The 25457-nt window shown below is 47.3% G+C and overlaps 1 protein-coding gene and 1 long non-coding RNA gene across 15 annotated transcripts in view; one reads left to right on the forward strand and one right to left on the reverse strand.

Annotated features, from left to right (window-relative positions):
- HLCS (holocarboxylase synthetase) overlaps nt 1-25457 on the forward strand; it is a 234429-nt gene that overhangs the window by 2272 nt on the left and 206700 nt on the right. For 3 of the 14 annotated variants that reach the window (XM_074389293.1, XM_074389290.1, XM_074389294.1), the window contains exons 1-2: nt 10438-10526; nt 21702-21802. The exons of 5 other annotated variants lie outside the window; for them this stretch is intronic. Coding sequence is in view for 2 of the 9 variants with exons in the window: in XM_074389289.1 (XP_074245390.1) it covers nt 24935-25129 (195 nt within the window). In the remaining 7 variants the exon portion in view is untranslated. Of the gene's footprint in view, nt 1-10436; nt 10527-21701; nt 21803-24905; nt 25130-25457 lie in introns of those variants that run through there. 6 more of the 14 variants (XM_074389292.1, XM_074389291.1, XM_074389289.1 and 3 more) reach the window with 4 other exon arrangements.
- LOC141582021 (uncharacterized) lies at nt 397-25100 on the reverse strand. Its single transcript, XR_012514857.1, has 6 exons — nt 24962-25100; nt 10368-15876; nt 6827-6957; nt 3711-3864; nt 2024-2768; nt 397-1917 (listed from the first exon to the last, which is right to left on the reverse strand). It is a non-coding gene; the product is annotated as an uncharacterized LOC141582021 (long non-coding RNA).

Raw genomic sequence — 25457 nt, forward strand, 5'->3', positions numbered from 1 at the left:
CATACATTGCTGACGGGAATGCAAGATGATCCAGCTCCTAGAGAGGAGAACTGAACATTGTTTAACAAAACTACATATGCATTTACCCTTTGACCCAGCAATTCTACAGCTAGGAATTTACTCTGGAGAGACACCTACACAGATATAAAAGTGTATGTATGTACAAGGTCACTCATTGCAGTATTGTTTGCAATGGCAACATTTTGGAAGAACTCCAGTGCCAAAACCTAGGCAATTGGTTGAATAAACCCTGGTACCTTCACACAATGCAGTTATAACAAAGAGTAGGGAAGATCTCTGTGAACTGATGTGCGGTGATTTCTAGGGCACACAGTACTAGGAAGTGAACAAAGTTAAATAGAGAGTACTGTATTAGGTTACTTTTTGTGTGAAACATTCAAGTATCTCCTTATTTTTGGGAACAGAAAAGAAAGGGAAAAATGAAATCCAGGAAGAAAAAAATTGAAACTAATAAATTGGTTATTTGCAGTGGGTGAATGGGAATGGGGTGAAAGTCTAAGAGGAAATGACCCATCTCCAGGCATACCTTTTTTGGGAGCAGTTTTCACTTTTCAAAACATGTTAATGTTTGATTATGTAAAAGGTAAAACTAAATAAACGTAAGATGGGGGAAAAGAAACTGAAATTGAATACAAACAAGTGAACAAATGTGCTAAACTGCATAGTAAATTAACCATAGAAAGGCAAACTCTAATAACTTTTAATACAGCTCTTTGACTAAACAAAACTACAAAGGGATTTTGTACTTCACTTAGTTGGTGGTGATCTGGTGTAGCAATTCTGAAAATATTTTCTGTGTATTATAGGATTAAGCAAATAAGTAAATATAATGATATTCTTGGGAGCTGGGAACCTCACTATGAGAGAAGATAAAAATATGGAGTGAAGGGGCCAGGCATGGTGGCTAACGCTTGTAATCCCACCACTTTGGGAGGCTGAGGCAGGTGGATCACGAGGTCAAGAGTTCAAGACCAGCCTGGCCAACATGGTGAAACCCCATCTCTACTAAAAATACAAAGATTAGCTGGGCCTGGTGGCATGTGCCTGTAGACCCAGCTACTCGGGAGACTGAGGCAGGACAATTGCTTGAACCTGGGAGGTGGAGGTTTCAGTGAGCCAAGATCACGCCACTGCACTCCAGCCTGGGTGACAGAGTGACACTCTGTCTCAAAAAAAAAAAAAAGTTGGAGTGAAGGAAGGAAAGGAAGAGCTCCATGAATTAGAATGAGAGATTCCACAGATTACTTATTAATTGCAAAGATACAAAAGGAAACTTCATAGTGGAGAAATCTGGAAACTTGGTGGATAACCCTTTTCATTTTTTTGGAGGCGAAGTCTTGCTCTGTTGCCCAGGCTGGAGTGCAGTTGTGTGATCTTGGCTCATTGCAACCTCTACCTCCCAGGTTCAGACAATTCTCCTGTTTCAGCCTCCCAAGTAGTGGGGACTACAGTTGGGCACCACCACGCCTAGCTAATTTTTGTATTTTTAGTAGAGACAGGGTTTTGCCACACTAGGCATGCTGGTCTTGAACTCCTGGCCTCAAGTGATCCGTCCGCCTCAGCCTTCCAAAGTGCTGGGATTATAGGTGTGAGCCACTGCACCCGGCCTTCTTCATTTTGTCTTAAGCATTTATTTCCAAGATCTGTCTCCTGACAGAGCTGGGAAGCAGGGCCACCCCAGTAGCAGTGAACATTCCTCATGGCCATAAATTGGTTTCTAAATACCATTGTCCATTAAAAGGAGCCAGAGCTCCTGGGACAAATGGCTCATTGTATGAAGGACAGGGAAGGTAAACGATGAGTCAGGCACAGCTTGTTCAGAACACAAGGAGATGCTCAAAGAATGATGGAGATAGGTCAGAAGGAGCTGGCTTGATGGGGCTCCAGTGGCCAAACCTGGAACAATTTGAATATCAAAATTAATAATGGCAGTAATGAATTATCACATTGAATAAAACAGAATCCACGAGGCAGAGTGATACTAAAAAGCGAATAAACTTACCAACAAATACGTAAACAGAGGTAGAAGAGGAGAATGCCAGCTAATGATTGTTGAAGGAACAGTAGTTAGGAAAGTTGGCTAGTCCGGATGTAGGGAGTCAGCTCGATTGTTCACAGATTGGACTTTCTGTTCTATTTGTTCCCCCTCTCACTACTGCCCTTGACTAATCATACAAAAAGTTACCACACTGCAACAACACAGTCATCACTGATTCAGGTGGGGGCTTGCTGGGTGTCTTGGTCCATTTTATGTGTCTGTAACAGAATACCTGAGACTGGGTAATTTATAATGAACAGAAATTTATTTGACTGTGGTTCTGAGGCTGGGAAGTCCGACATTGAGGAGCCACATCTGGTGAGGGCCTTCGTGCTGGCTGCATCATCTCTTGGTGGAAAACAGAAGGGCAAGAGGGTGGGCAAGGGCAAAGGAAAGGAAAGGGGCCAAACCCGTTCCTTCATCAGGAGCCTAGTCCCGCAATGACAGCAGAGCCTTTGTGACCCAGTCACCCACCTCTCAACACTATTGCGATGGGGATGAAATTTCCAACACATGCGCTTGGGGAATACATTCAAACCGTAGCACTGGAGGATAAGATGCCAAAGTCTCACTCCACAGGTTACTTATGAATTGCAAATATAAAAAAGGAAGCTTTATAGTGGAGAAATCTTCTGGATACCAACTTAACTGTGTGAACAAAGTCAGCATCACCAGTTTGAACTGACATCCCATGCCAAAAATGCATAACCTGAAATGGATTTAGGAAACATCAGACAAACTCAAATTGAGGGACCAGCTGCAATACAATGGGCTGGCTTTTTTTTTTTTTTTTTTTTTTTTTTTGAGACCGAGTCTTGCTCTGTCGCCCAGGCTGGAGTACAGTGGCACGATCTTACCTCACTGCAACCTCTGCCTCCCAGGTTCAAGCGATTCTCCTGCCTCAGCCTCCTGAGTAGCTGGGATTACAGGTGTGTGCCACCATGCCTGGCCAACTTTTGTATTTTTAGTAGAGATGGGGTTTCACCATGTTGGCCAGGCTGGTCTCAAACTCCCGACTTCACCCACCTTGGCCTCGCAAAGTGCTGGGATTACAGGCGTGAGCCACCTGGCCTACTGGGGCTGACTTTTAAAAGATGTCAAGGTCATAAAAGACTAAGGAACTGTTCCCGATTAAAAGGGAATAAAGGCCGGGCGCAGTGGCTCATGCTTGTAATCTCAGCACTTTGGGAGGCTGAGGTGAGTGGATCTCAAGGTCAAGAGACCTAGACCATCCTGGCCAACACGGTGAAACCCCGTCTCTTCTAAAAAACAAAAATTAGCTGGGCACAGTAGCATGTGCCTGTAGTCCCAGCTACTCGGGAGGCTGAGGCCGGAGAATCACTTGAACCTGGGAGGTGGAGCTTGCAGTGAGCCAAGATCACGCCACTGTACTCCAGCCTGGTGAGAGTGAGATCCCTAAAACAAATAAACAAACAAACAAAAAAAAACAAAAAAAAAGGAAAAAGAGACATGACAGCTAAACGATATGTGTATCCGTGAACTGGAAAAAATGGTATTACTAGCAAGAATGTTATTTGGGACAACTGACTAAATAAATGTGAGTAGTAATTAGCATTGGATGGATGCTCATATCTGAATCCAATTATTGCAGTGTTAAATTTTCTGAATCTGATCATCGCAGTGTGCTTACCTTGGAGAAATATGGCTTGAAGTACTTAGGGTGAAGGTCATGGTGCCTGAAATTTAATCTCAAATGGTTCTGGAAAGGAAGTCTATACTTTGCACCACTGAGTGGAGATACAGTGATTCCCCCTTTTGCTTTTGCCTTCCAAGATTTCAGTTACCTGTGGTCAACCGCAGTTTGAAAATATTAAATGAAAAAAAAAAAAACAAAAAGAAAATATTAAATGAAAAATTCCAGAACAGTTCATAAGTTTTATTTATAGATTTAGGGGGTACAAATGCCCCTGTTTTGTTACATGGGAATATTGGGTATTGGTGAAGTCTGGGTTTTTAGTGCAGCCATCACCCCATCCTGTATATTGTGCCCATTAACTAATTTCTTATCGTTTACCCCTCCCTCCCTCCCTTCCCCCAGCCCTACCTTCCTCCCTTCCCCCAGCCCTATCTTGCTTCCTCCCCCCAGCCCTCCCTCTCACCCTTCTGAGTCTCCAGGATCTGTTATTCCACCCTGTTGTGTGCATGTGTACACATTATTGAGCTCCCATTTAGAAGTGATAACATAATTCATGAGTTTTAAATTGTGTGTGGTTCTGAACAGCATGATGAAATCTCACACCGTCCTGTTCTGTCTTACCTGGGACACAAATCATCTCTTTGTCCAGCAGATTCTCCCATTTGTAACTCAGTAGCTCTCTTTGTGATCGGATCGACTGTTGCGGTATCACAGAGCTTGTGTTCAAGTCATCCTCATTTAATTTTATTATTAGTTTATTGTGACTCCATTTTATTATGAGTTAATTTGTGGTTGTGCCCAATTTATAAACTTTATCATAGATATGTATGGACAGGAAATAATAGGGTTCAGTACTGTCTGTGCTTCAGGCATCTGCTGGGGGTTTTGGGACATACCCTTTGCGGATAAGGGGCGACTACTCTACCACAGTTTGCTTAATATGTTCCTTATTGAACATTTACAATTTTCCAATTAAAAAAATGCTCTCTTGGCCAGGTGTGGTGGCTCATGCCCATGATCCCAGTGCTTTGTGAGGCCAAGCTGATTAGATCGTTTGAGGCCAGGAGTTTGAGACCAACCTGGGCAACATAGCAAGACCCCATCTCTGTAAAAAATACAAAAATAGGCTGGGCAAGGTGAACCATACCTGTAATCCCAGCATGTTGGGAGGCCGAGGTGGGCGGATCACCTGAGGTTGGGAGTTCAAGACTAGCCTGACCAACATGGAGAAACTCTGTCTCTACTAAAAATACAAAACTAGCCAGGCATGGTGGTGCATGCCTGTAATCCCAGCTACTTGGGAGGCTGAGGTAGGAGAATTGCTTGAACCTGGGAGGCGGAGGTTGCAGTGAGCTGAGATTTCGCCATTGCACTCCAGCCTAGACAGCAAGAGTCAAACTCTGTCTCAAAAACAAAACAAAACAAACCAACCAAAAATACAAAAATAATTAGCTGGCTCTGGTGGTTCGTGTGTGTAATATCAGCTCCTTGGGAGGCTGAGGCAGAAGGGTCAGTTGAGCATAAGAGTTGGAGGCTCATGAGCTATGATAGCACCACTGCACTGCAGCCTGTGATATACCCTGTCGCAAAAACCAAAAAATCATTTTTATAAGGAATGTTGCTATTAAAGTCTACAGGCCCGGCACGGTGGCTCACACCTGTAATCCCAGCACTTTGGAAGGCCGAGGTGAGCAGATCAGTTGAGGTCAGGAGTTCGAGACCAGCCCAGCCAACATAGTGAAACCCCATCTCTACTAAAAATATAAAAATTAGCCGGGTGTGGTGGCGGGCACCTGTAATCCCAGCTACTTGGGAGGCTGAGGCAGGAGAATCACTTGAACCCAGGAGGTGGAGGTCGCAGTGAGCCAAGATCGTGCTGCTACACTTCAGCCTGAGTGACAGAGTGAGACTCCTGTCTCTAAATAAATAAATAAATCAGCCTGAGTGACAGAGTAAGACTCTGCCTCAAAATAAACAAACAAACAAACATAATAAATAAAGACTAAAATAAAGAAGAGGTTGTATGGAACGTGGGAGGTGAGAGCAGTAGATTCTGAAGCAGCCGCTTATACTGTTGTGCACAGGATTCTCATATTACCGCAAACACTCCCCACACCATGCTTACGCCAGAGTTTTTAAGTTCATAACACCCCTGGAATTGTCCTAGGACTCATGAGTCTAATCCCGGCCGCCATGCCTAAATTTAGATGTGGACAGTAGGGCATCTGTAATTAGCTGGATCATTGCCTTTAGAAGATTTTCTTGATTAAGAACCACAATATGAGGCTTTGTGTTTGAGGATCTCATAATTCTCCAAGCCAGTTTGTGAAAATCAGTATAAATCTAACATCGAAAGGAAAATGTATTTGACCTGAAAAATACTGAGTCGAAAACAAAAGTCACTTTTTTTTTGAGGTGGAGTCTTGCTCTGTTGCCCAGGCCAGAGTACAGTGGCTTGATCTCAGCTCACCACAACCTCCGTCTCCCGGGTTCAAGCGATTCTCCTGCCTTAGTCTCCCAAGTAGCTGAGACTACAGGCTTGTGCCACCATGCCTGGCTCATTTTTATATTTTTAGTAGAGACAGGGTTTCACTATGTTGGCCAGGCTGGTCTTGAACTCCTGACCTCATGATCTGCCTGCCTTGGCCTCCCAAAGTACTGGGATTACAGGCATGAGCCACCACACCCAGCCACAAAAGTCACTTTTAATGGGTGTGTCCATTGGTATAACTGCTTTGGAAAACAGTTTAGCATTATCTCTGAATTCTGCACATTCATGCTTTCTGGGCCTATGTATGTGTGTCCACATTCAGAGAAATGCTTGCCCAGGGGCTCCAGGAGGCAAGCAAGTGGACATTCATAACATGAGTATTAGTCAGAGGAAACAAACTGGAAATAACTCCATGCTGATCATCAGGAGAATGGCTAAATAAGGTAGGATATGATCACAAGTAGAATATTATATAGCAGTGAACATGACCAAAATGCAGCTTTGCAAAATGATATGTGTCAATCTTAGAAACATTGAATGGAAACCATGCAAGGCCTGGAAATCTACTTATTGAATAGCATTTTTATAAAGCAACAAACAAACAAACAAACAAACATACCGCAAAACAGTGTATGAGGCAAGCCTGGGTGTGATGCCTCATGCCTGTAATCCCAGCACTTTGGGAGGCTGATGTGGTTGGGTCACTTGAGCCCAGGAGACCAGCCTGGGCAACATGGCAAAACTCCATCTCTAAAAAAATACAAAAAATTAGCCTGGCATGGTGGCGCAGGCCTGTAGTCCCAGCAGCTCAGGAGGCTGAGGTGGGAGGATCACCTGAGCCTGGGGAGGTCAAGGAGGCTGCAGTGAGCTGTGATTGGGCCATTGCCTTCTATATAGCTTGGGCAACAGAGAGAGGGAAGAGTGGGGAGTGAAAGACAGATTGAGGGGAGAGAGAGAGACAGAGATTCTGTTTTTTTTTTTCTTTAAAAAAAGTACTAGGAAATATTTATAGTTTGGGAAATTGGGGAGGATTTCTGAACATAAAATCAACGGAAAAAGTCATGTAGGCAAAGGTGAAAAGTTTAACTTAATTAGAATTTTAAAATAGTGCATCAGATCATTTCAAACACAATTAAAAGGCAAATGATAAGTTGGGATAAAAATATACCACATATATGATAGCCTAAGAATTAACATCCTTAATATAGAAGGAACCTATATAAATTAATAATAATATGCCAAATCCACATTAAATCATAAAATAAATGCAAATGACCAGTAAAACAATTAGAAAAGAATTAGTTTTTCTAGCAATTCAAAGGGAAATAAAAAAACTTATCTTTTAGGGCCGGGCGCAGTGGCTCACGCCTGTAATCCCAGCACTTTGGGAGGCCGAGGCGGGTAGATCAGGAGGTCAAGAGATCGAGACCATCCTGGTCAACATGGTGAAACGCCGTCTCTACTAAAAATACAAAAAATTAGCTGGGCATGGTGGCGCGTGCCTGTAATCCCAGCTACTCAGGAGGCTGAGGCAGGAGAATTGCCTGAACCCGGGAGGCGGAGGTTGTGGTGAGCTGAGATCGCGCCATTGCACTCCAGCCTGGGTAACAAGAGCGAAACTCTGTCTCAAAAAAAAAAAAAAAAAAAAAAAAAGCTAATCTTTTAAAGAGAGATTGAATTTTCATGAATCAAACTCAGAAAGATTTTAAAAAGCTCTTTGTGTGGCCAAGGATGTTCTAAACTCAGTCCTCAGTCTTATCACCTCCAAGATAGAGGATAATTTTATCTTTTACTAGAAGATAAAATTATGCAACATTGGAGGTAAGAAATGATGTATAGTAGTTTTAGAAAGTGTAATATCCAGCCGGCCGTGGTGGCTCACACCTGTAATCCTAGCACTTTGGGAGTCCGAGCTGGGTGGATCACCTGAGGTCAGGAGTTCATGACCAGCCTGGCCATCGTGGTTAAACCCCAACTTTAAAAAAAAAGAGAAAGTGTCATATCCTTTGACTTGGTAATCTCATTTGTAGGAATATGGAACATAGAAATATGTCCTAAAGATTTGCCAGAGATGTGGCTAAAATGTTTTATCTAGGACTGCTCTCTTCACTATTAGAGGAGAAAACATTTGTGGGAAAAATGGTCCACCAGTTGAAGAATGACACTCAAACGTGGAATATGAAAAATCATGTGATTAGGCTGGGTGAGGTGACTCACACCTGTAATCCCAGCACTTTGGGAGGCTGAGGTGGGCAAATCACCTGAGGTCAGGAGTTCCAGACCAGGCTGGCCAACATGGTGAAACCCCGTCTCTACTAAAAATACAAAAATTAGCTGGGCATGGTGGTGTACACGTGTAGTCCCAGCTACTCGGGAGGCTTAGGCAGGAGAAATGTTTGAACCTAGGAGGCAAAGGTTGCAGTGAGCTGAGATCGAAACACTGCACTCCAGCCTGGGCGACAGAGCAAAACTCCAAACACACAAATCCAATCCACAATATAGTCAACGATTTTAACATTCACTAATTGATAGGATAGACCAAAAAAGAAAAACAAAAATCATGTGATTGAGGACTTTGAGTCTAAGTTTGATCATCCCTAAACTTCAGCTCTTATTTTACCGGAAACCCCAGCAGTGGTAGGCTGTGTCATTTGAGATTTTTTTTCTTGTAGGGCTATTCTGCAAACCATATGTAAACACTTCTGGGACATCAGACTAGATTCCTTTTTCTATTTATTTCTTCCTCTTTGGGGGATAGTATTCTAATTAACAGCATGAAAAAAAAATCATATCTATCTCACCACAGATTAAAGAGTCACCCATTCCCCCAAACGGAGAAGGAGAAGCTGCAAGTCTTTGCTTGAAATTGTTGTGCTTAAAGTGAAGGATTCAGGGTTCCGATGGCAGAATTAGGACTCCATCCTTAAGATAGCAAGAGAAGTCTGGTAGTGCCCTTAGAAAAGGAAGCGTGGTAGTTCACACCTGTAACCCCAGCACTTTGGGAGACTGAGGCAGGTGGATCACCTAAGGTCAGGAGTTTGAGACTAGCCTGGCCAACATGGTGAAACACCGACTCTACTAAAAATACAAAAATTATCTGGGCGTGGTGGTGGACGCCTGTAATTCCAGCTATTCAGGAGGCTGAGAGAGGAGACTCGCTTCAACCCGGGAGATGGAGGTTATAGTGAGCCAAGATTGTGACTCGTGTTAAAAAAAAAAAAAAGAAAAAAAAAGAAAAGAAAAGAAAAGAAAAGAAAAGGGAGGTTAAGAGTTAATAGATCAATAGATCCAGTTCTCAGTTCCTCATCAGAATTAGGGAGGAGTAACATGGGGAAAGAAATCCAGTAACTAATTAAGCCCATTCTGCACCTCCTTCACCAAATAACCCATCAAGACTGTCCGATTGGCCGGGCGCGGTGGCTCAAGCCTGTAATCCCAGCACTTTGGGAGGCCGAGGCGGGTGGATCACGAGGTCGAGAGATCGAGACCATCCTGGTCAACATGGTGAAACCCCGTCTCTACTAAAAATACAAAAAATCAGCTGGGCATGGTGGCATATGCCTGTAATCCCAACTACTCAGGAGGCTGAGGCAGGAGAATTGCCTGAACCCAGGAGGCGGAGGTTGCGGTGAGCCGAGATCGCGCCATTGCACTCCAGCCTGGGTAACAAGAGCGAAACTCCGTCTCAAAGAAAAAAAAAAAAAAAAAAAAAAAAAAAAAAAAAAAAGACTGTCCGATTTGGCTACTTTTGTCTGCCACTCATTTTATTCAGCAAAACCTTCCACCAACTTCATTATTTGCCAGGAAAACAGACCCATTTCCTGCCCTTGAAGGTTTGCAGTCTCAAGGAGGAAGCAGTTATCAAGGTGGGTGGGTGGTGCAGGCGAGCGTGGAAGAGGCCCACCTGGCTAGCGGGCAGGCCATTCCTCCCTGGGAGGTGACGTTTGACCTATGAGGCAAGCCCTAAAGGACAGGTAGGGATCCCCGCGAATGCGGGGCTGGCGAGGCAGGCGTGAGCAGCCCAGCGCAGGAGGGCAGCGGGAAGCGCGGTCTGCAGGAGCCAGACCTCCCAGCCGGTGTGGCCGGAGGTGGCAGGGGCGCCGCCTGAGCGGGGCTGGGGCGCGGGCAGGATTTGGGGCTGCGCCAAGAGGCGTCCTGACCTGGCCCTTTCTCAAGGTCGGTTCCGGCTCCCACGCCTCCGCTGCCACCTGCGCTGCCCTTGGCGACGACGACCTCACTCCGCTGGGTGCGTTTCCGCGGTCCCGGAGACGGGCGGGTGCGGGGCCACGAGTGCTCCGCGGCCGGGATCGGGCTTGCAGGTAGGGACGCGCGGCCGCCCGGGGCTCCGGGGACTCGGGGGTCCAGGCACCCGGCCGCCGCTCCCACGGGGGACTCAGGCCCGTGAGTGGGTTCCCTAAGAACCCACCAGATTCTGCGGCTCGGGTTTCCTGCCTTGGATCCTGCTGTTTATTCCCCAAGGGGAGTTATTTATAGACAGGAATAGTGTGTTCATCGCCTGGCTCTTCGGGCTCTGCGTTTTTCATATTCGAGGTGCTTGAATGGGGGCTGGATGCTATCATCTTCCAGGACTGGAATCTTGTAGAAAGCGGGCTGCACAGGCAGGAGTTCAGTGCAGCCCTATCATCTGTTCTTGGCCTCTTCTGGAAACAGGCGAATTTTCTGTTTAGGGCTTTAGTAACATACCTTGGTTGAGTTGCTTCTTCCTATTGCTTTTTTTTTTTTTTTTGAAATTTATTTTAGTAGAGTCCGGGTCTTGCTCCCTTGCTCAGGCTGAATGGAGTGCAGTGATGCGATCCTCCAGCTTCAGCCTCCGAGTAGCTGGGACCACAGGCCGCAGGCCACAACACCCAGCTTTTTTTTTTTTTTTTTTAAGATGGGGCCTTGCTCTGTCACCTAGGTTGGAGTGCAAGTGGCCTGATCACAGCTCACTGTAGCCTCGACCTTCCCAGGCTCAGGTGATCCTCTCACCCCAGCCTCCTGAGTAGCTGGAACTGCAGGCGCACACCAGCATGCTTGGCTAATTTTCTCTATTTTTATAGAGATGTGCTTTCACCATGTTGCCCAGGCTGGTCTTGAACTTGAGTTCAAGTGATCTGCTTGCCTTTGTCTCCCAAAGTGTTAGGATTACAGGCATGAGCCACTGCACCTGGCCACCTGGCTAATTTTTAATTTCTTGTAGAGATGGAGTCTTACGTTGTGCAGGCTGGTCTCAAACTCCTGGCCACAAATGATCCTCCTGCCTTGGACTCTCAAAGTACTGGCATTATAGGTGTGAGTCACTGGGTCTGGTCCATATTGCTGGGTTTTTTTTCTTTGTTTGTTTTTGAGATGATATCTCGATCTGTTGCCAAGCTGGAGTGCAGTGGCGTGATTTCAGCTCACTGCAACCTCCACCTCGGGGGTTCAAGCAATTCTTCTGCCTTAGCCTCCCCAGTTGCTGGGACTACCTGTGCACCACCACACCTGGCTAATTTTTGTATTTTCTGGTGGGTCTGTACCTTTTTGGTTTAAATCCTCCAGTAAATAAATGCAAAATCTTTAAAGCCTCATTCTATGCACTGCATTTTTTTTTTTTTTTTTTTTTTTTTTTTTTTTTTTGAGATGGAGGTTGGAGTGCAGTGGCACCATCTCAGCTCACTGTAACCCCCACCTCCCCAGTTCAAGTGATTCTCCTGTGTCAGCCTCCTGAGTAGCTGGGATTACAGGTGCCCGCCACCACACTTGGCTAATGTTTGTATTTTTAGTAGAGACAGGGTTTCATCATGTTGGCCAGGCTGGTCTTGCATTCCTAACCTCAGGTGATCTGCCCGCCTCGACCTCCCAAAGTGTTGGGATTACAAGTGTGAGCCACCGTGTCTGGCCCCTACTCTTAGTTTTCTATGTTAATGGGATGATAAAAGCAGCAGCTCAGGACTTGGAAACTGACTTGTTTAAACTAACACAGCTGGCAGATAAAGTGACTTAGCCTGAAGGAGCAGTTCAAGTGGCAGGGACTTCTGGCACTGTGATTGACCAGCTGAGGAAAATTTACGCAGATGGGGTTTTCTGTGTCTGAAGAAGGGAAGGCACTCTCACTGCTGCTTGTGTAATCGTCTCCCCACATAGAGCTCTCGTGAAGATGAGGTGAAAGCACCTTGCCCTTCTATTCCTGACCTGTCCACTTTGTCCAGGTGGGCAGTTGCTCGGTCACAATAGTCTCCACTTTTAGCCCTGTGTGGCTGTTCTCTCTGAACTCTCCCACCCAACACCAGGTGGATGCTATTATTATTCCTGCATTGGGGCAGTGAAAAGAGAAGCATTTGCTGTGGTTACATGGCCACTGAATGTGTGTCCTGTGTTGGGGAACTGGGGGTCAGAGGCAGTATTTGAACCCAGGATTTCTGAGTCCAGACCATGGCTTCTGTTGCTTCACTACACAAATGGCAACTCACACAGGCTCAATATTGGGCTGCTGTGCAGGATGACTGGCTAATGCCTTTTTCTTTTCTTTCTTTCTTTTTTTTTTTTGAGATGGAGTCTTGCTCTGTCCCCAGGCTGGAGTACAGTGGTGCAATCTTGGCTCATTGCAACCTCCGTCTCCCAGGTTCAAGCGATTCTCCTGCCTCAGCCTCCTTAGCAGCTACAGGCGCTTGCCACCACGCCCAGCTAAGTTTTGTATATTTAGCAGAGATGGGGTTTCACCATGTTGGCCAGGATGGTCTGGGTCTTCTGACCTCGTGATCCACCTGCCTCAGCTTCCCAAAGTGCTGGGATTACAGGCGTGAGCCAACCACCGTGCCTGTTCAAGGCTAATGCCTTTTTCATGTGGTTGTCAAGGTTTTAATTAATTTCCTTTCACATTCATTTATTTGACCTCTTAAAGCTGCCTTTCTGCAAGTGAAACATTTGTTCAAGAAATAAGCCAGGATCATTAGGAAGACAGACAATGATATACATACTAGGAGTGGGGCTCCCCATTTGCAGGGCAATCTCCCATCCATTGAGGCTGCTAAGTGCTTTAGTGGGGTGAGGGCAGTGGCCCTGTGTGCTTACCTGGAAGCTTATGGTACTAATCACCCCACTGGAGGGCCTGTCTATAGGCAGGAAACTGCTCACAGATGTCTCCCTTCCCCTAACCAGGACCTGATTTTTACATGCCTGAAATATAAAGGACCACTTGCCTCTGCTAGATGAAGATAAATTTGCTTTTAACGGGAAAAATTTTGTGACCACTTCGCTCTCTAGCGGTCAACGAGGTATAAGAGCTAACAGTTCTACCTTGCTTTACAAACCGAGTATGAATCTCAGTTTTTGAGGTAGTTTCAAAAACCTTCAGTGAGCACCAGCTATGTATAGGCACAATGCTAAATACCAGAGATATGAAGGTGAATAAGAGATCACCATAAATCAAATGTTTGTAGATTGTGTCATATTGTAAATGTACGGGGATCACAGAATTTGAGAGATTGAGGGGAAGTTAGAGATGATCTGGCTTGTGTCTTTTTTTTTTTTTTTAAGTTGAAAAACTGTGACCCAGAGAAATGAAATAATTTGCTAAAGATCACATGGCTGGTTAGGAACAGAGGAGAAAGGAATGCTGATGAAATTAAGTAGAATGTCACCCTCTAATTTTTATAACTTACTATTTTGAAATAATTTTAGGCTTACGAAAAAGAAATAGAGTTCTTCAGACCTTCACCCAGTTTCCTCTAATGTTAACATCTTACACAACCATGGATTTACCAAAACTAACAATGATGCAACATTATTATTATTTATTTATTTTTGAGATAGTCTTGCTCTGTCTCGCCGAGGCTGGAGTGCAGTAACGCAATCTTGGCTCACTGAAACCTCTGCATTTCGAGTGATTCTCCAGCCTCAGCTTCCTGAGGAGCTGGGATTGCAGGTACATACCACCATACCCAGCTAATTTTTGTATTTTTAATGGAGATGGGGTTTCACCATGTTGGCCAGGTTGGTCTTGAACCCCTGACCTCAAGTGATCTGTTAAGATTTTACGAGTTCTCTCTCTCTCTCTTTCTTGAGACAGAATCTGACTCTGTTGCCTGGGTTGAAATGCAGTGGCAAGATCTTAGCTCACTGCAACCTCCCACTCCCACTTCAAGCGATTCTCCTGCCTCAGCCTCCTGAGTAGCTGGGACTACAGGTGCATGCCACCACGCTTGGCTAATTTTTTGTATTTTTAGTAGAGCCAGGGTTTTGCCATGTTGCCCAGGCTGGAGAGATCACCAGTTTTCCTTTGTCCTTTTTTCTGTTCTAGAATCCAGTCCAAGATACTACATTGCATTTAGAACCTTCAGTTTTTAACTTCAGATTTTCTTTTTTTTTTTTTTGAGACGGAGTTTCGCTCTTGTTGCCCAGGCTGGAGTGCAATGGCGCGATCTCGGCTCACCGCAACCTCCGCCTCCTGGGCTCAGGCAATTCTCCTGCCTCAGCCTCCTGAGTAGCTGGGATTACAGGCACACGCCACCATGCCCAGCTAATTTTTTGTATTTTTAGTAGAGACGGGGTTTCACCATGTTGACCAGGATGGTCTCGATCTCTCGACCTCGTGATCCACCCGCCTCCGCCTCCCAAAGTGCTGGGATTACAGGCTTGAGCCACCGTGCCCGGCCAGATTTTCTTATACTTGAACTTCCTCAAAAGAGTAATGAATTACTGACAGTCAGCTGTTGTACAAAATGGGCATCACAAACCTCTCTGCCTTTTGGATCATGCCTGTTTTCAGAGCAGGTTGTTTTTCCAGGTGATTCCGATGATCCCCCACCTGCAGCTTTTCAGATGTGTCCAAGCTGGAGACAATCCCAGCCTGTTGGACTGACCTGGACACAAAGGCTGTCAGGGCTGGCAGTGGTGCACCTGGAACCTTCTGCCACTCTTGCATCATGGATCCTGAGTTTCATTTGTATTTTTGTTGGGTATAGAGCATTCTTTGCTCTTGGTTGCCTGGTTTATCCAGTGAAGGACTTTGGGCCAGAAGGACACAAATTCAAACATCGGCTTTCCCACCTAATGAGGGGAGCTCAGTTCTGAAGTTCAGTTTCCTCCTTTGCAAGATGGGGACAATAATGGCCACCTTGCAGAGTTGTTGAGGGGAGTAAATGTACCCAGTAATTAGAACAGCACCTCACGTACAGGAGGAGCAGAATGAATGAGTGAATGGCTGGCATGAAGGGAGACCCGGCTAGGTGGGTACAATGGAAGGTCCTTTCCTTTTCTTTTTAGAGATGGGTCTCGTTCTGTTGCCCAGGTTGGAGTGCAGTGGTATGAACATGGATCACTCATCCTGGAACCTCCTGGGCTCCAGCAGTTCTCCTGCCTCAGCCTCCCGAGTAGCTGCGGTTTCAGGCACGTGTCACCATGCCTGGCTAACTTTTAAATTTTTTTGTAGAGATGGGGTCTCAGTATGTTGCCTAGGCTCAATGGAAGGTCTTGAATGCCAGGCAAGAGACTGTCTGCACTTTCTGGGGCAGGGGCAGGCGCTGCAGGAGTTTGAGAAGCAGGAGTGATGGGTCAGTGCTGCACTTTAGACAGTCAACTGTGGAGTATGCTGAAAGAGGCAGAACCATGGGAAATGGAGGGCGGGCACCAGGAATCTTGGAGGAGGCTGTCGTGCTAGTGCCCGTTGTGATGAGAGCTGAGCTGGGCCTGCAGTAGAAAGATAGGACAGTGTGAGACTGTGAAGAGGTCCCACCCACCAACTGCCATGGAAATAAACAAGACTCAGGGGCTGGGGAAGCTGGGACTCCAAGATGCATGAATTCTGGGTCCCAGTGAACAGGTGAACATGTCATGAACAGAGACAAGAGAAATCAGGATAAATAGATAATTCATGGGAGGAAAAAAAAATGCATTTGGTTCTATTCATGTTGCCTTTGAGATGCCGACAGGATATCCAAGCAGAGACAAGTGGAAGTCATGACTGCAGTGCCAGAGCCAGGGAGAGGCCAGAGCTGGCCATAAGGACTGAGTGTCATGGCCGGAGGTCGCTGCTGAACCATGAGGGAGCATGGGGTCACCAACAAGGAAGATAACATAAAGGACGCCAGAACTGGGGCAAAGACTCACGCCCGATGGTTCAGAGAGGGGCTAGAGACACAGGCGGAGACCTCGGAAGTGCTGGTTTGCAAGGGCGGCCATAACTAAGTGCTGTAGACTGGCGGCTTAAACAACAGAACTTCATTTCCCCAGTTTTAGAAGCGAGAAGTCCCAAATGAAAGTGTGGGCAGGGCTAGTTTCTCTTGAGGCCTCTCTCCTGGGCTGACAGATGGCCATCTTCTCCCTGTGTCCTCACAGGCTCGTCCCCCTGTGCATGTCTGTGTCTAATCTCTTCTCCTTATAAGGACACCAGTCGTAATAGATTAGGGCCCACCCTGGTGACCTCCTTTTACCTTAATGACTACTTTAAAGCCCCTGTCTCCTGATGCAGATCCATTCTGAGGTACTGGGGGTTAGAACTTCAGTATCAGAATTTGAGGGGTCACAGTTTGGCCCATAAACACAGGAACACAAGCAGAATAGTGAATTTAAAAAAACCCAAGGGAAGAGTTTCAGAAAGGCCAGGGGCTGGCCACGTGCTGTTTGTTCGTAGACACACCCTTCCCTCCTGCCGCCTTTCTCTCTCCTCTGGTCCACAAGGAGGTTCCTGGAGGCTCTTCTGCTGCTGGGCCTCTAGTGAGGTTTGGCCGTGGGGCACTGGGCTGGAGGTGTGGAGCAGCCGTGGTATTTTTCCGCCTTCTTCCTCTGCCGATGTCTCCAGCGGCAGCTGTTCCTCTGTGGCTCTGTCTCCCATGACACTGATCTGTGGGTTCCAGCTTCCACCAGGGGACCCTGGATCCCGGGTGATAGTAACTTGACCTGTGCTAGGTGCCCTCAGCCCTGCAGAGGGTCAGGGCCATCTGTTCTTTCTGTTCCCTGGGAAACCTCACTGTCCCTTGTCTGGTGTTTTATTTTTACTTATTTTTTTCAGACCGAGTTTTGCTCTTGTTGCCCAGGCTGGAATGCAATGGTACAATCTTGGCTCGCTGTACCTCTGCCTCTGGGGTTCGAGCAATTCTCCCGCCTCAGCCTCTCAAGTTCAAGTGATTCTTCTGCCTCAGCCTCCCAAGTAGCTGGGATTACAGGCGCCCACCACCACAACTGGCTGATTTTTTTGTATTTTTTAGTAGAGACAGGGTTTCACGATGTTGGCCAGCTGGTCTCAAACTCCTGACTTCAGGTGATACACCCGCCTCGGCCTCCCAAAGTGCTGCTGGGATTCCAGGCGTGAGCCACCATGCCCTCCCTTGTCTGGTGTTTCAGCACCTTTGTCTGTCGTAGCCAACTCTCTGTATTAAATCCCCTCTGTTGAATATCTAGTAGTTTTTGTTGATTGGTAGAAACAGCATGGTCAGGAATGCCAGATACTGCCGAAAGGTGGAAGGGATGGAAATGGGAAATGGTCAGATGTTTGAGCAATGCGGGTGGAGGCCGGAATTCCAGGACTTGAGAAGGGGATTCCTGCCAAACTGACGGGTGTTTGCAAATTCTCACGAAGGTCTTAATTTGGGCCTACTTTTGAGGCCGAGTGCTTTTTCGTGTTTATCAGGCAGCTGGGTATAGTCTGTTTTTGAAGTGCTTTTTCATCTTTAGCGGTCCTCCTTTTTTGGTTTTCTGACTTTTCCTAATTGATTTGGAGTTCTTTATATAGTCTAGATATGAATCCTTTATCAGTTATGTGTGTTACAAATGCCTATTTTCATTCCAGAGCTACTTAAAAAAAAAAAAAAAAAAGAGAGTCTTGCTCAGTCACCCAGGCTGGAGAGCAGTGGTGCGATTACAGCTCACTGAAGCCTTGACCTTCCCGACCTCCTACTTCAGCCTCCTGAGAAGCTGTCGTCACAGGCATGCACCACCATGCTCCACTAATTAAAAAAAAATGTTTTTGGCAGGGCGCAGTGGCTCATGCCTGTAATCCCAGCACTTTGGGAGTCTGAGTGGGAGGGGAGGATCACAAGGTCAGGAGATTGAGACCATCCTGGCAAACATGGTGAAACCCCATCTCTACTAGCTGACCAACATGTAGAAACCCCTTCTCTACTAAAAATACAAAAAATTAGCTGGGCACGGTGGCACATGCCTGTAATCCCAGCTACTCGGGAGGCTGAGGTAGGAGAATCGCTTAAACCTGGGAGGCGGAGGTTGTGGTGAGCCTAGATTTCGCCATTGCACTCCAGCCTGGGCAAAAAGAGTGAAACTCCATCTCAAAAAAAAAAAAAAAAAAGAAAAGAAAAGAAAAGAAAAGAAACCCTGTCTCTACTAAAAAAAAAAAAAAAAAAAGTACAAAAATTAGCTGGGTGTGATGGTGTGCACCTGTAGTCCCAGCTACTTGTGAGGCTGAAGCAGGAGAATCACTTGAACCTGGGAGGTGGAGGTTGCAGTGAGCTGAGATGCACCACTGCACTCCAGCCTCATAACAGAGCAAGACTCCATCTCAAAAAAAAAAAAAAAAAAAAAAAAAAGTTAAAAAGTGTTTTTTGTAGAGATGGGGTCTCCCTATGTTGCCCAGGCTGGTCATGAACTCCTGGACTCAAGTGATCTTCCCACTTCAGCCTCCCAAAGTGTTGGGATTACAGGCATGAGCCACTGTGCCTGGCCCCAGTCCTTCTTAAATTAAATTTCTTTTTTATACATTTCAGTTGCTTGATTATATAATTCTTATCAATCTAGTAGATTCAGTATATTAATATGGCAAACTTAATAATATTTTCTTAGATGTTTCAATACTGTTTACAAACTCAGTAAGATTTCAATCCAGAGGTACCCATTTCAAATTACTTGTAAGAATGTCTTTAAAACAGCCACATTCTCTAACACATTTCAGGTATATATAAGACCCAAAATATGCATAGATTCCTTATTAATCCAGAAATATAAATCGATGGCTTTGCTTCTTTCAAGCCTTTCTTTTCTTTCTTTCTTTTTAGATGGAGTCTTTCTCTGTTGCCTAGGCTTGAGTGCAGTGGTGCTATCTGGGCTCACTGCAACCTTCGCCTCCCAGGTTCAAGTGATTCTCCTGCCTCAGCCTCCCAAGTAGCTGGGACTACAGGTGTGTGCCACTGCACCCAGCTAATGTTTGTGTTTTTGGTAGAGATGGGATTTCGCCATGTTGGCCAGGCTGGTCTTAAACTCTTGATTTCAGTTGATCTGCCTGCTTCTGTCTTCCAGAGAGGTAGGATTATAGGTTTGAGCCACTGTGTCCAGCTGGCTCTTTATAATTGGGTGTGTTTCAATTTGATACTCAAATCGTCCTGATTTGGCTAGTGGTGGAAGCACTTCTGGCTTGTCTCCTGCGTCCTTCTGCCTGGCCTTATTCTTTGAAGCTTCCCCTGCTGCCTAGCCTAAGATGATCCAGCTTTTCCCGTATCTCCTGAACATGTGAATCAGCGATTTCTCCAAGGATTTCTAGTTCCTTGTAATGGGGAGAAGAGCACCCTTTAAAGAATCTGAGCACTCAGGTGTATTTTGTGGTAAGGCTACTCTAAGGCCATCTCAGTGAACAGAGCAAGAAAAGGTAATTATTTCCCCTTAAAGACATGAGTTCAAATGAATATTTCCTTAAAATCTTTTGGCTCTAAATATTATCTACTTTTCTCTTTGATTAACAAAATAAAATTACTTTTTGCTTGATTATCAAATCGAGAAAAAAAAAAGAACCTATTAATGTAAGTATTAAAGTTACTGAAGAGAGATCAAGATTTTCTATATAGCTCCTTGGTTCTTAGAAAGTATCCCAGGTCAGGCACAGTGGCTCATGCTTGTAATTCTGGTACTTTGGGAGGCAAGGTGGGTAGATTGCTTAAGCCCAGTTCAAGACCAGCCTGGCAACATGGCAAACTCCCATCTCTACAAAAAAATACAAAAATTAGCCAGGTGTGTGGCACGTGCCTGTAATGCCACAATTTTGGGAGGCTGAGGTGTGCGGATGGCTTGAGCTCAGGAGGTTGAGACCAGCCTGGGCAACAGGGTGAAACCTCGTCTCTACACAAAATACAGAAATTAGCCAGGTGTGGTGGCTCATGCCTGTAATCCCAACAGTTTGGGAAACTGAGGAGGGAGGATTGCTTGAGCCCAGGAGGTCGAGGCTGCAGTGAGCTGGGATTGTCCCACTTCCCTCCAGCCTGGGTGACATAGCAAGACCCTGTATCAAAAACAAACAAAAACAAGCTATCCTTCTCAGCTCTGGCCATTTGACTGATGGGAATTCGGAATGCTCTCCAAGTTCCAACAGGTACCAAGTTAACATCGGTGTAATAGGCTTTCCCTGGGGAAGTTCTATCACATATTTAAAGGGGGATAGGATAGTAAACACTCTACTCTCCCTTGTCCCAAAAACTATTTCCAGGGCATGCCTTCCGAAGGACAAGAAACTAGAGACTTTTTGAGTCTGTGGAGACTTTCCCCATAGAAAGCCAGTCATGGTGATGGGTTACAGAGGTGCTCTTCAGTGGCTGTTTTGCTCTTCTTCCTTTTTGCAATGTTCTTATAAATGACAAAGTCTTGCGCCGGGCGCGGTGGCTCAAGCCTGTAATCCCAGCACTTTGGGAGGCCGAGGCGGGTAGATCACGAGGTCGAGAGATCGAGACCATCCTGGTCAACATGGTGAAACCCCGTCTCTACTAAAAGTGCAAAAAATTAGCTGGGCATGGTGGCACGTGCCTGTAATCCCAGCTACTCAGGAGGCTGAGGCAGGAGAATTGCCTGAGCCCAGGAGGCGGAGGTTACGGTGAGCCGAGATCGCGCCATTGCACTCCAGCCTGGGTAACAAGGGTGAAACTCCGTCTCAAAAAAAAAAAAAAAAAAAATGACAAAGTCTTGCTTCTAAATCCCTAGTCTGGCTAGGTGTGGTGGCTCACACCTATAATCCCAGCATTCTGGGAGGCTGAGGTGGGCAGATCACCTGAGGTTAGAAGTTTGAGACCAGCCTGGCCAAGATGGTGAAACCCCATCTCTACTGAAAATACAAAAATTAGCTGGTGGCACATGCTTGTAATCGCAGCTACTCAGGAGGCTGAGGCAGGAGAATCTAATGAACCTGGAACCTGGGAGGCGGAAGTTGCAATGAGCTAAGATTGTGCCACTGCACTCCAGCCTGGGCAACAGAGTGAGACTTCATCTTAAAAAAAAAAAATCCAGCTGGGCACGGTGGCTTACTCCTGTAATCCCAGCACTTTGGGAGGCCAAGGCGGGTGGGTCACCTGAGTCAGGAGTTCAAGACCAGCCTGGCCAACACGGTGAAACCCCGTCTCTTAAAAAAAAAAGAAAAAAGTCCTTAGTCTGTGATCTTACTTTGCACATCATTTTGGCCATGTCTAATTAGAGTCTAGAGTGGCCAGGGAATGACAGAGGCAGGCGTTGGCAGTGCTTCTCTAACTTTAACGTGTTTGTGAGTCTCCTGGGATTCTGTTAAAATGTGCTGATTTTTGGTTGGGTAGGACCTAGGATTCCGCGTTTCCAGTGAGCCTCCAAAGGATGCCGCCGCGGCTGCTCTGAAGACCACACTTGGAGCAGCGAGGGACTCCAGGATGAGGATCAGGTACATACACACTAACATCCCTTGATGGATGACTTCTGCATCCTTCCCCTCTTCCTTTGCTAGATGGGGATGATGAAGCTCAACTCTATCCTTGACCTTTGAAAAATGTAATCATTTTAGGGCGGAGTCATAAACAGTTTAACTCGTCTCACCCTGCCGTTGGGATCTTCCTCCCTCTATTCCTTTGCCAGGCGTGAATGTTATCAGTACTCTTCAGTGCAAGGGTCAGCTCATGTTCAACCATGGTGGTCCCCATGCTTTTAACCTGGAATTGGTATACAGGATTGACCCCAAAATGTGATTTTCCCATGACATGTTCTGAGACCGTATCTTGAAACACCGAAGGGATAAACCTGGAAAGTTCCTATTGGCCAGGTGGAGTTACGGGGACCTGTGGGAAGGTGCGGTCTCAAAACCCTCAGGGAATTTGGAAGAGCTGGAGATGCTGGTGAACTTCAGATGGAAGAGATGACCTCTCCATACCTAGTGGGGGTGGGAGAGGTTCTTACATAATTCAGCAAACTTCAGGAAGGCTATATGAAAGGTTGTTCAGTGAAACATTTAGGATTTAGCACTGTTGAGGACTTTTCATTTTCAAATTCATGACTTGCAGCCCTGTGTTATCCTGGAGTGGCAGGCTCGCCTCTTCTCAGAGGAATCTGCACGTCCTCCAGTGACAGAATTTTAGGTCTTGTTACCATGCAGGAACCCACGTCCCAGTTGCCACTGTCCTGTAGAGAAGTGTACGATACGGCTTTAGTCCTGTTCATCACTTACTGTTTTCTTTCTGGTCCACAGAGATGCTTGCTTTTTTTTTTTTTTGAGTTTCGCCCTTGTTGCCTAGGCTGGAGTGTAAATCTCGGCTTACTGCAACCTTCGCCTCCCAGGTTCAAGCAATTCTCCTGCCTCAGCCTCCCAAGTAGCTACAGGAATTCACCACCACACCCGGCTATTTTTTTTGTATTTTTAGTAGAGATGGGGTTTCTCCATGTTGGTCAGGCTGGTCTCAAACTCCCAGTTTCAGGTGATCTGCCTGCCTTGGCCTCCCAAAGTGCTGGGATTACAGGCGTGAGCCATGCCTGGCCGAAATGCTTACTTTTGAGTTGTTTCTTTTTGGATTCTCTCTCTTTTAAAAATCTATTGCTATGTGCAATGGGAAAATCTACTATGTTATCTCACCAAAGTCTGAAGTTCTGGGAGTGGATATTCTATGCAGCTATTTTAAAGCAGATGAACAAATGGTCAAGGTACTTTAAAAATCTATCCTTGGCGAGGCGTGGTGGCTTACGCCTGTAATCTCAGATCACTGGGAGGCCGAGGTGGGTGGATCACTTGAGGTCAGGAGTTTGAGGCCAGCCGGGCCAACATGGTGAAATCCCATTTCTCCTAAAAATACAAAAATTAGCTGGGCTTGGTGGCAGGTGCCTGTAATCCCAGCTACTCAGGAGGCTGAGGCAGGAGAATCGCTTGAATGTGGGAGGCAGAGGTTGCAGTGAGCCGAGATTGTGCTACTGCACTCCAGCCTGGGCAACAGAGTGAGACTCCGTCTCAAACAAACAAACAAGCAAAAAACCCCAAATCTATCCTTATAGCCAGGAGCTGTGGCTTACACTTGTAATCCCAGCACTTTGGGGGATCCAGGCAGGAGTTTGCTTGAGACCAGCAGTTTAAGACCAGCTTGGGTGACATAGTGAGACCACATTTCTATGAAAAATAATTTTTAAAAAATTAGCTGGGCATGGTAGCCAGGAGGATTACTTCAGCTCAGAGTTCGAAGCTACAGTAAGCTGTGATTGTGCCACTGCACTAAAGCCTGGGTGACAGGACGAGACCTTGTCTCTTAAAAAAAAAATCTAGCCTGGGTGGGTGCAGTTGCTCATTTCTGAAATCCCAGCACTTTGGGAGGCCGAGGCGGGTGGATCACCTAAGGTCAGGAGTTCAAGACCACCCTGGCCAACATGGTGAAACCCTGTTTCTACTGAAAATACAAAAATTAGCTGGGCATGGTGGCAGGTGCCTGTAATCCCAGCTACTTGGGAGGCTGAGGCAGTAGAATCACTTGAACCCAGGAGGCAGAGGTTGTAGTGAGCCGAGATTGCTTCACTGCACTCCAGCCTGGGTGACAGAGTGAGACTCCGTCTCAAACAAACAAAAAACCATCCTTGGATTAAGACCTGCATGTGGTGTACGTGACTGCTTTTGCTGCATCTTGCAGCGAGGCCAGAATCGGAAGCCACTGGATGGAATTCTTTGCTATGCTTCGGAGCTGTTCAGGATTTGTTGTTTACATAATGCCTTTGAAGAAAGGTTCTATGGGAGAAGACTCTGTGTCAGGACTAATTCTGCTTCCCTTGGAGACGTGAACATCGAATCATGTGGCTGTTTTCCTTCTCCCTGGAGTTAGGATGCTTACAGTCAAACTGGTGACCCACATGTAGCAAGAACACCTTAGGGAGCCTTTCTGGCACAGCCTTTTTAGAGGCAGCCCTTTGGGTACTTACCTGTCTTCAATTTGTTTCCTGCCCTTATTTTAAAAAACATTAGTGCATCCTGTGACTATGTGATTGACCTTAAAATCTTTTGCATGAAGGCTTTGTGTAATTTAATGAAAACGGGCTTATATGATTTTCCCAAGTGGCCGCCGTCGAGGCTGTGTGAGCCCCCGCCGTGGTGCTGGTCAGTAAACGTTGGCAGAGCCGCCTCCTCCATCCGCCTCCCACCCCTCCAAGGAAGGGAGGCAGGTCTTGGCTTAAACAGGTCGGGCAGCCGCTGGAGCCTCCCCTCCCCCGCATCCACAACTTGCCCGTCCCAGTCCCCGGCCCCGACGCCGCCCCTCACTCCCGCCTCCACCCGCTCCCGAGCCCCCTCCCGCGGTGCAGCCTCGGCGTCCCCGGACCCCGATGCACGGCCCTCGCCCTGGCGCTGCCCCTCGCCGCCGCCACCCGCCCCGGGCGCCGCCTCGGAGCTCCCCGTCGCACAGCCCGGCGCGGCCTCCCGGCTCCCCCGCCCCTCCCGCCGCAGCCTCCGGTGGCCCGCGTCACCCTTCGGGTCTCCGCCTCCCCCGCGTCCCCACCCCCGCGCGGCCCTTCCGGCCGGGGCGGGGCCGGGCCCGAAGCGCTGGGGCGGGCGGCCATGCTCATCACGCTGTGCTACCTGTACCTGTGGGCGCGCTGGGGGCGCCGGCCGGCTGCGCTCGTGCACGCTACGGTGCGGCGGCTGCGCGCCTCGTGCTGCTCCTTCACCTTCTGCGGCGCATCCGCGCAGCCTCCCGGCGCCCGCGTGTGCCTGAGCCGCGGCGGCCGCGTCTTCTGCGTCAGCGACAGCCAGGTGGGCGGGCCGGGCGGGCGGGTGGCCCGGGCCCCGCGAGCCGGAAGCGCCCCGGCGCCCTGCACCCCGTCCCCGCCGGGAGCCCGGGACTTCTGGAGCCCGGGAGTGGCGCCCTCAGTGCGGCCTGTGCGGCCCGGGAGGGGCCGGAGGTGCGGGGCTTGGACCGTGGACCCGGGCCAGCCGGGCGGTGCGTGGCCGCGTGGCCCTAGGCGTGCACCTGTGAGGACGCGCGCTGTGCAGTGGCAGCCGGACGCCAGCAGCTCCCGCCCGGGGTCGCCCCCGACCTCCTCTCCTGCTCTGCGAGCGGGCGTTTGGGTGACCGTGAACC

The sequence above is a fragment of the Saimiri boliviensis genome, chromosome 18 (genome assembly GCF_048565385.1).
Source record: "Saimiri boliviensis isolate mSaiBol1 chromosome 18, mSaiBol1.pri, whole genome shotgun sequence".
In the NCBI taxonomy this organism is placed as follows: Eukaryota; Metazoa; Chordata; class Mammalia; order Primates; family Cebidae; genus Saimiri; species Saimiri boliviensis.